General features: G+C 32.6%; 2 protein-coding genes across 2 annotated transcripts; one reads left to right on the forward strand and one right to left on the reverse strand.

Annotated features, from left to right (window-relative positions):
* The first annotated feature begins 2,766 nt into the window (after positions 1-2,766).
* On the forward strand, positions 2,767-8,079 carry LOC138873157 (uncharacterized). Its single transcript, XM_070151597.1, has 11 exons — positions 2,767-2,883; positions 2,971-3,033; positions 3,432-4,232; positions 4,304-4,492; positions 4,651-4,917; positions 4,963-5,028; positions 5,122-5,212; positions 5,671-5,949; positions 6,812-6,831; positions 7,235-7,764; positions 7,851-8,079. The coding sequence occupies exons 1-11, from the start codon at positions 2,767-2,769 to the stop codon at positions 8,077-8,079; spliced, it is 2,652 nt and encodes an 883-aa protein (XP_070007698.1).
* Positions 8,080-8,876: 797 nt separating this feature from the next.
* LOC104226019 (uncharacterized) lies at positions 8,877-10,165 on the reverse strand. The gene is made up of 2 exons (XM_009777908.2): positions 9,824-10,165; positions 8,877-9,317 (listed from the first exon to the last, which is right to left on the reverse strand). Exons 1-2 carry the CDS (start codon positions 10,163-10,165, stop codon positions 8,877-8,879), a joined length of 783 nt encoding a protein of 260 aa, XP_009776210.2.
* Positions 10,166-10,647: the final 482 nt, after the last annotated feature.

Raw genomic sequence — 10,647 nt, forward strand, 5'->3', positions numbered from 1 at the left:
CCTCAATACTTTTAGGTTGCTCTCTACCTCTTCTTGTGCCCTCCATAGTCACCCGCTCACACCTCCTTATCGGAGTATTTAGGCTTCTCCTCTGTACATGCCCGAACCATTTATGTGTGCCCGCACATCTACCTCAACATCCTCGTACAGTATACATAAGTAGATCTCTATGAATCTTCGAAGTATGCAATTTCAAAGTCAAGCAAGAAAGAGATTCATTTTGCTCGAGCATAACTAACATAAACATGTTCGTGACTCGTGGGTAGAACCCTTGTTTGCGCACGGTAATTGAAATGACCACAATTAATTATTATTCAAATTCAAGATATAGAATTATGATCGTGATCTTGATCAAGCTTTTAGTTCGTGGATCTTAAATCTAGAATTATTGCTTGTGGATACTATTGAAGCGTTCGTGAAAGAATAATACAAATTCGAGACCAAGCTATCAAACTATTAAATCGATATATCTGAACAAAAAAAAAAAAAAACAGATGATACTCTTTGGATTTTTAAAGTAAAGATAGTACAGAAAATTTGACCCCCATTAATTTTTGAAAATTATAACTTGCAATATATCCTCATTATTTTTTTGAAAATTCTAACATCCAATATAATTACTTTATTTCTTCTCTTTATTTTCAGACTTGAAAAGTTTGTGTACAACAACCACTGAAAGGGAGATTTCGGGATAGGGTTATATGTCGGAACTTCTAAAAAAGCTTGTGATAGCATGTACTATCAACCAATTGGTTACCGAAACCTCACAGATTATTCCAAAATTTTCACACAGAATGATATTGTCGTCATGCTTCTCACATATTAAATGGCATCAACAATATATGGAACAAAAAGAACATCAGTAATAACTTGATAATTATAGTAAACCGTGCAATCAAATCAATTAGAATTTGACAACTGGTGCACATGTCAAAAAAAAAAATCTATGAAAATGAAGGCCATCAATGGGTTGTCCAAAAAAGAGACATCCCTTCAGAGCACTCGCACTCAACAAGCAGTTAAAATGAAATGTAACACAGTTTTAAAAAAAAGGAAGATAAATCTAATTGAAGAATCTGTGAAATATACCAAATGCAGAGAAAGTATTGTCTAGTCCAATTTATTCGAGCCGATTTTCCTCTATCACATGAGTTTTAGCAATGACCTCAACAGTGAAATACTACTAGAAATCCGGGTTTTAGCGACCACAAAAAGCGATCAATGTTAGTCTGTTTATGCAAAATACCGACTAAAACACGTCCAAACAGACTTGATCGCTATTTTAGTGGTCGCTTTTGTATACCAACCAAAATTGGTCGCTAATTACCGATTTGGTCGGTAAATTAATTTCAAAAAAAAATATTGCAAAAAAAAAACGACCAAAGTTGGTCGGTATATTAATTATATATTCAAAAGATTCACCATTTGGGAATCAAACCGGGGTATGTACTATGGCAGGATACTATTCTACCACTAGACCATTGGTGCATTTTGTTTTAAGATTGTCTTTTTATTTATTTATACTCTTTAATTGTATTTTCGCACGAAAATAACTGATCAAAGTTGGTCGGTTTTATTAAAAATTAAAATTACCGACCAAAGTTGGTCGGTTTTTTAAAATGATCGGCCGATTTTATGGACCAAAGTTAGTCGGTTTTTTAATATTAATTTTTATTTATTTTAATTGCAAAAACCGACCAAAGTTGGTCGATTTCGTGAAAAATAAATTTCACGGGACTCAAAAATAGTTTCCCGCATTTTTGCGCCAAAGAAAACCGACCAAAGTTGGTCGGTTTCGTAAAAAAAATTAAAAATTAAAATATTTTGAAAAAACCGACCAAATTTACCGACCAAAGTTGATCGATTTTTCTTAGTCGATTTTTGTTGAATTTCTAGCCGTGAAAGATTTCAACAACAAAAAAAAATGTGTGAAGAAAGAAAAGCAAACTATTGGAACAAGGACAATATTGCATGTGCATAAAAATTACTACTAGTTACAAAATGAGTGACAGAAGAGTGCAAAACTTTATGTGGTTAAGTAAAGAAAATATCCTACGTTAATTATGTGCGGATAAATAAGGTTTATTAAGGAATTTCTATTTCCTATAGAATAGGTTAACCCTCTATTTATTTAAAATAAATACCATTTAAATAAATTACCTCCTATAGATATGTTATATAGTTTATAGCAAAATTTTTAATTTTGGGTATCTCCTACACTTAAGTCATTATACACGCTATATTTTATTTCTCTCTCTCCATTCTCAGATTTTCTCTCTCATAGATACCGTTTTTCATACAACTTCTCAATACAAGTTCACCATCTCTCTCTAAATTAATACAATCTATTTTTCATTCCAAATTCCATGTAATCGCGCTAAAAATCAGAATCCTCCTCACCCACAATGCTGCTTCCTCCTTCCCCAATCTCGAGTAAACCCTAATTTCATCTACATTGTACTGATTTATTTCTATAATTAGTGTGATAAGTATTTTTTTTATTTTCGCCATTTTTGCTTATTCTCAACTCATCAAATTGTATCTAATAACAGTACCCAAGTCGTATTCTCACAATGTCTGAGAATACACCCCGCAAATTGATTACTAGAGATATAGCCACTAAAATTCTCAATTTCGATGGGCCCTCTTTATCCTTGCAAATCACTCAAGGGGAATTGGATACAGGTTTAGCCAAAAATATGGCATTGGAGAAGAGAACAAAAGTTCGACATGAAAATTTTCAAAGAAACCCAAGTCGAGAAATCAATGAAGGAAACAAGACTTGCCATTCCGAAAAAGAGGAAAATCCATATCTCTGAAGCTTCATCTGTCAAGGGGAAGGAGGTTGAAGCAAGTAAAAGCTCAGATAAAGTCGAAGAAAAGGTAATTTTCTGATGTATTCATCTGTATTATTCATGTATTCAGTTGTATTTATACGTATAACATTGTTCAATGTTTCTGTTCAAAAAGGTTATTCAACGTATTTTTGTACTTTTAGAAAATAATGATACAAATATGTATATGTATTCTGATGTACTTTTATAGTTGTATTTTTAAGGATTTTCAAGGTTCCCATCACTGTTTTTTATTTTAATTTCAATGTATTTATTTGTTGTTTTAAAATGTTTAATTTTCCAGTCTGTATTTAGTTGTATTCATATGTATTCATGTTGATTATATTTATGTCATGTGTGTTATATGCAGTTGTTTTTATATGTATTTAGCCTTGTCAGTGTATTTAGTTGTATTCATATGTATTCATGTCAGATTTACTATGAAATATGCGTTGTATTCAGTTATATTTATACTTCTAAGTGTTTTTAGTTGTATTCATGTCAGATTTACTATGAAATATGCGTTGTATTCAGTTGTATTTATATGTATTTATTCTTGTTAAATGCAGGGAATTAAGCTTTTTGTGAAAAAAACAGCCAATATTTGTACCGCATATCAGTGTATATACTAACACTGACATAGTCTCCGAGCTAAAGGAGAACCTTACTCCAGAGCAATACAAACAACTGGGTAATACTTGTTTTGGAAATTTCCTTCAAATGAAGCGTTATGAAGTCCAACATCAACTCTTCAGATGCTTCATGACTCTCCAGTTAGAAGGAACTCCTAACAATGTATTTGCAAAACACGTCAATGGTACTTCATTACATTTCACATTAAGGGAGTTTGCACTTGTGACTGGCCTCAAATGTGTTGGTAATGATGCTGATTTTGAGTTTAGTGAAAAGGTTCCTAACCGGCTTATTGAGACTTACTTTGCAGGTGCTAATCTTGTCAAGAAGAAACATTTGATGAAATGCTTTGCTGACAAGAACTGGGGTCCCGACAATGATGGAGATGCCTTGAAGATAGCTTTGTTGTATTTCATACAAACCTTCATTTTTTCATCCGAGAAGAACAGCACAACCATACCAAGGCTACATTTTGACTTGGTAGAGAGTGGACGCAATTCTGAATATAATTGGGGTTTAAAAGCATTTGAAACGCTGACAAAATCGATTAGCAAGAAGACGGATGCTCAGAAGAAGTATTACAGGATAGTTGGGATGCCCCTAGCTATGCAAGTGTGGTTTTATGAGTGTTGTTCAGATGTTGATCCCAAAATTGCACTCCGAGTTGATAATGTGGTCCCCAGAATACTCAATTGGAGAACCACCGGAAATCAGCCAAACTTTGCTTATCTGATGAACGACATGTTCAACGACAAGGCAAACATGGTAATATACAATTTGTATCGTGGCTAGTTTAGATTTTATTAATCATTAACTCTGCATACATTTGCATACAGAAGTATACAATTGCATACAGATGTTGCATACACTTGCATACAAATGCATACAGATGTTGCATACAGGATACTACATACATTTTCATTCAGATGCATATAACAATATACAATAACATTCAGATGCATACAGATACTACATGCAAATGCATACAGGATACTACATACATTTGCATTCAGATGCATACAACAGTATACAGTTGTTGTAGCCTTCATTATTAATTCTTCATACAATTGCATATAATTTTCCAATCATTAGTGCTGCCTTAATTTCAATACAAATTACAGTTTGATTCCAGATCTGCATGTGTATGTTTGTAGTAAGACTTTGATTGTATTTCATTTTTCAGATTGTTTACAAGGACATCCATCCAACCGATATAGAGCTTGCCGTTATTCAGATTCCTCCTGTAGGCGTTGATGTTGAGAACAATCCTACTCCTGCTCATTCAGACAAGTCGGGAGAGGATTCAGATGACTTTTCTCCTACACCTGATCTTCAATGTAAGAAGAAACATGTTGCAAGTATTGGTCCATCTTCATCACCGCCCCATAAAAAATGCAAGGAACACGAAAGGCATCTCTCAAATACAGAGTATCAATCCAAGATTCCTTCTGTTTGTGTATCCGAATTTGGATAGAATGTTTTGCATCACAATCAGCTGGCAGATTCCAAAAATGATGAAGTATCTTCTTTGAGGAAAGACCTAAATTCATTCAAAGAATACGTGAGTATTTATCCACATATTAAACATTACAGTTTAGTGCTTAACATTCATAAATTTTTAGCGCAATCTTCTAATTATTTCTGTTTTGTTAAGGTTGTGGGCGAGTTCAAGTCTCTAAGAACATTGATAAATGATAACTTTAAGATGCTTTCTGACCATCTTCAACACAATCAACAAAATGAAGGTTTACACCAGAGAAATTAACCCATAGGGAGACGTGATGATGGTATTGACACAGCTATCGGGGATAATGTTGAGGTTTAACATTTTTAACATCTTTAGCATATGTTTATATCTCCTGTTTACTATTATTCTTAAATAATTGTATTTTAAAAGTTGTATGTATTCGACAAGCATTTAACTGCCTAACTAAAATGTTAAATGTATTCAACCAACAACATATATTTAAATGTATTCAGATGTTTGTTAACCTTAATATGTAGTTGGAATTAACTATTGTATTTAAATGTTTTCAGCCGTATTTTAATGTATTCAGATTTGTTATTCTTGAATATGTGTGATGTATTTCACTAAGATTTCCATTACCAAAATCAGTTTCCTTACTGTATTTATATGTATTTAACTGTATTCATACACTAAGTTACTACACTAAAAATGATGCATACGACTAACATAAAATAGTGCTTAATGCTCAATATGTGGAGTCAAGAGTTGAGGGGAATACTACATTAGAGGTGTCATGCAACATACCACCTACAGGTCAAGAGGGTGTATCTACAGAATTCTATGTATCTCAATTTGAGTTGGACGACAAGTTTCTTTCCAGTCAAATTCCAGAAACTAGAATTGTGATACACAACATTGCAAAAAAAGTTGAATCAACCCCAGTACCATCTCATAGGAATCGGCGACCAAGTAGATGGTATTCTTCGCCTTATGAGTCTAACTTCGACTCTGCAGGTTAGTGTTTTTATAAACTAATGATCTATTTCCTCATGGTTTTTAAAATTAAAAGTCTCTATTCACGAATTCAATGAACAATAGGTACCTCAGTAAAGTTGACCCCCATTTTTGAAAAAAGACACCCCTTTGAGAATGATTCAATAACGGGGCCACATCCTACATTAATCATTCAGGAATATGACAAATGAGTTCGTGATGGTCTTCTCGCTAGACATGATCAGAGGTGAGTTTTTCCCCGGTATGTGTATTAAGTTTTTATATTTTAAAAAATGTATATAATATTTTTTTATATCATACTTGTAGAAGTAATTTGGAAGACCATTACAAGAAGAATAAGTCAACACTTCATATACCATTGGATTTTGGAGTTGATCAAGTTAATTCAAAAAATTGATTTTACCTTCTATCGTTTGACGGGAAGCTATGGGATGACAATGTAAGTTTTACCCCTTCCAACTCCACTATAATTTATTTATTTAGTATTGATTTGTCTAGTTGTATAGTTCACAATGAGGTTACAATTAAATCTGTTGTATTTAATTATATTCAAGTGTATTGTAATAATTTTTATTAGCTGAAAATGTATCATGTTTTAAACTGAATCTGTATGATGAATGTAATGGCATCATTACTCCTGAAGAACTGCTGTATTTTAATGTATTCTGATGTATTTTCAAATTTATTATATGTTGTAACTAACATATGTATTATAGTAATATGTATTTAACTGACTCGTTTGCTTTGAATAACAACATGTATTTGAATGTATTCAGATGTATTTTAACATCAATGGGTAGTTGTAATATCTTTAATATCTGCTATAGTATCTTGAACAGTATTATCTACTGTATTTTAACAGTTTCTGCTGTAATACCTACTGTAATATCTGCTGAATTTTAACTGTATTCATACACTCTGTATTTTAACATCAATTGGTATTTATTCTTGAATATCTGCTGTAATACAGTGTATTCAGATGTATTTTAACATCTGTTGTAGTATCTTGAACAGTATTATCTGTTGTATTTTAACAGTTTCTACTGTAATACCTGTTGTAATATCTGCTGAATTATAACTGTATTCATACACTCTGTATTTTAACATCAATTGGTATTTATTCTTGAATATCTGCTGTAATACAACGTATTTAGATGTATTTTTCTCTATTCAGATGTATTATTCTTTAATCCGTGTGATGTATTTAACTGAGTTTTCACTTGTCATATTTTTTTTCTTAGTTTGATTAATTGGACTCACACTATGTAATTAAATTTGTGTATAGCATATTGACGTCATATTCTACTATCTGAGAAAGAAGGGAAAGTACACTCAAACAAGCAACTTTAAGTATACAACTGTTGATTGTATATTCAAGATAAGAATAGCTGAAATCTTCGACAGGTATGCTGATACAGATAGTAATGCTAATGTAGCCAAAGAAGAGTATGTGGTATGTGAGTACATAAGGGGCTACAGATTGCTAGCTAATATACCTTGGCATATTGTTGACAATGTCTTGATACCAGTCAACTTGAAGGACAAACTACACTGGGTATTAGTTGTTGTCTCATTCAAGGAGAGATGTATCAAAGTGTATGACTCGTACAGATATGCAGGTCATGATGTCTATGTAGCTTCTGAGATAGATAATCTAGCTAAGCTTGTACCTCTACATCTATCAATCAGTGGCTTTTACAGAGATAGTCAAGGCATAGATTGGTCTACTTACTCAGCATACACTGACAAGTCACATACTGATCCCTTTGAAGTTTTTTTCATATCAGATCTACCTCAACAGAAAGCTGGGAGCATGTAAGTATTCAATCATCATTCTTGTATGTTATATACAAATCTAATTGTATGAATTATTTTTAATTGTTTCAATCAATATTTTTTAGGGATTGTGGGGTGTATGTTGCGGCATACGCAGAGTTTCTGAGCACTCTTGGTGAGATTCCACAAACAACATTTGATTCCAATCAACTCCGTCAAAGATATGGTGCTCTCATATGGGACTATGCTATGCGGAAGATAGACGCTGATGCCATAAGAGATAATGAAGCGCCCTCAAAGATTGCTAGGCAAATCACGAAGTCAGATTCAAAGTTGCAGATAGTGTTAGAGTAGCTTTAGGTTAATGTAATTTTAGAATATTATTTTTAGGTGAATACTGTTTTTTGAGTAGTTTTTTTGGTGAAGATGGTATTCAGTTAGAAAAAACTATCACTTTATCAACAGTGTTCGTGTATTCAGTTAGAAAAAACTATCACTTTATCAACAGTGTTCGTGTATGACAATTGTAAATTTTCAATCGATGTTTCATTGTTTTCTTCATAAGTATTAATGCTTATTCTTTAGTTTATATTCATATGTATCTTACAGGATATAAGTATGTATTAATAATCAATAATATCAAAGGTTATACGTATTGAATAGGTTATACGTATTGAACAGGTTAATATCAAAGTTAGAAACTTTATGTATACTGATGGTAGGTTATATTAAAGAATTCAAATGTATTTTTCTGTATTCAACTATATTCAGTTGTATTCAGTTGTATTCTTTAATATGTATCTTTCAAATTCAGTTAATAAATATTAAAGAACACAAATTCAGATGTATTGAATAGGTTATACGTATTTATTGAAATTGTTATATTATAGCTGAGTATATAGATGTATTCCGATGTATTCTGACTAGCTATCTATATTGAACTCATACACTGTCTATTATTGTATGTCTAAGTATATGTGGACAAGGTTGTATTCGACTGTATTCAAATTAATACTGCAACTAACTGTATACAGAATCTATTCACGAAAGGCATTTTAGAAATTATTACTTGACAATAAGAATTTATTACTTGACAATATCATCATAATTATTGAAAAACGTTGAAGCACCAATACATGTCAGAGTGTTAACTAAATTCTACGTGGAGCATTTCTACACGTTCGCTTGTTATGTCCTCCCTGCCCACATATGCTACATGAATGTTGATTTTTCGGCTGCATCAACTCACTTAAAAGTTTATCGTGCTTCTTATTTGGCCTTCCAGGAGGTCTTTTCCATTTAGGTGGTAGTACAACCTCCTCTGCAACATGTGCTGGTATGTTCCAGTCATTTTTGTCTGGTAGCGGGTACACAGGTACATCGTATATCATTACAACAGTATTTGGTTTGTAATAGTTAGAGCAATATTCTTCTGGCATTAGAAACTTGCTCTTCAATACAGCCCAAGCATGTGGACATGGTAATTCATCAACTTGGAACCTTCCACAAACACATTTTCTCTCTAACAGGCAGACTGTGTAATGCCTCCCTCCATCGTTAACCGTATGTAAGTATTCAGTTGATGGTACCACCTACATTTTAAAATAGAAATATAAGTTTTGAGCACATATAACTGAATTATCATATGTATAATGTTGAATTACTCAGTTACATATAACTGAAATATTTGCATACATAAGAATACATCATATATTTAGACCGGCAGACTATAAACTATAATTACGTCTTATCTTATGAATACTTTTACATACATAAAAAATCGGCTGTATTTTAGGAAACTGAAGTGTAACAAAAACATTAGAAGGCTACGGCATGACAAATACATATTAAAATTATGTATAATACAGATTTGTTAGTTGTATTTTGATGTATTCGAATAGTTTTTGCAGCATATTTTTAGTTGTATTCAACTCAGATCTTCGAAAAGATATGTCTTGTATGTGTTTGAATTTAGTTGTATTCATATGTATTCATGGCAGTTGTATTATAAAAAATGTTTGTATTCAGATATATTCATGTCAGCTATTTCAGAAAACAATTAATCTATATAATACAATGACATTAAAATAAAACTTACAGTCATGCATGTAGACATTGCCTCATTCAAAGTCAGCATCTCCTGGTATTTTTTTCCAAGCGTTGTGTATGTCTGTGTAGCTTCTTTGCGGTTACTACAATTCCAACGTCCAAACATCTTCCTAACTTCTTCGAGGAAGTCATATATTGACAATTCCCTTGCTGACACTAGTGCGACATTGATTGACTCAATAATATTTGATGTCATTGTCCATCCCCTGTTAACATGGGCATACAACCTAGCCCACTTTTCGTATCCAACTAACTCTAAGTATTCTTTCACCCTAATATCTACCTTCTCCATCAGACTGTCAAATTCAGCTTGTGTGTATGCTTTTGTCATCGAGAAGTATATCTTGCTCAACTTGGCATGGATCTTTTTGAATTTCTTATATACGTTGTTCCATAGATGCCATATACAAGCAAAAAGCGGTACATCTGGATACACTCTCGATACAGATTTAATGATACTCTCATTTCTATCTTAAATGATGCACATGTTTTCTCTATCACCGTATGCTATCTTGAATTGCTCAAAGAACCACGTCCAAGCAGCATCGTTCTCTGAATCAATAACACCATATGCTAGTGGCAATATATGACATGTAAAGACAATTGAATACATATTTTTAAAACATGTATTTCAATCTTTAAAATATTAACAGATTGTATTATAATTCAGGTACTCACCTGCACCATCCAACGTGCTTGCCGAAACGAATGTCCCGGTGTAGTAAGATTTTAGGTGACTTCCATCCACAACAACAATGGGTCTACAATGATCAAACCCCCTTATAAAGGCATACAAAGATATATACACGTACA

This window comes from Nicotiana sylvestris, chromosome 7 (genome assembly GCF_000393655.2).
Source record: "Nicotiana sylvestris chromosome 7, ASM39365v2, whole genome shotgun sequence".
Taxonomy (NCBI): Eukaryota; Viridiplantae; Streptophyta; class Magnoliopsida; order Solanales; family Solanaceae; genus Nicotiana; species Nicotiana sylvestris.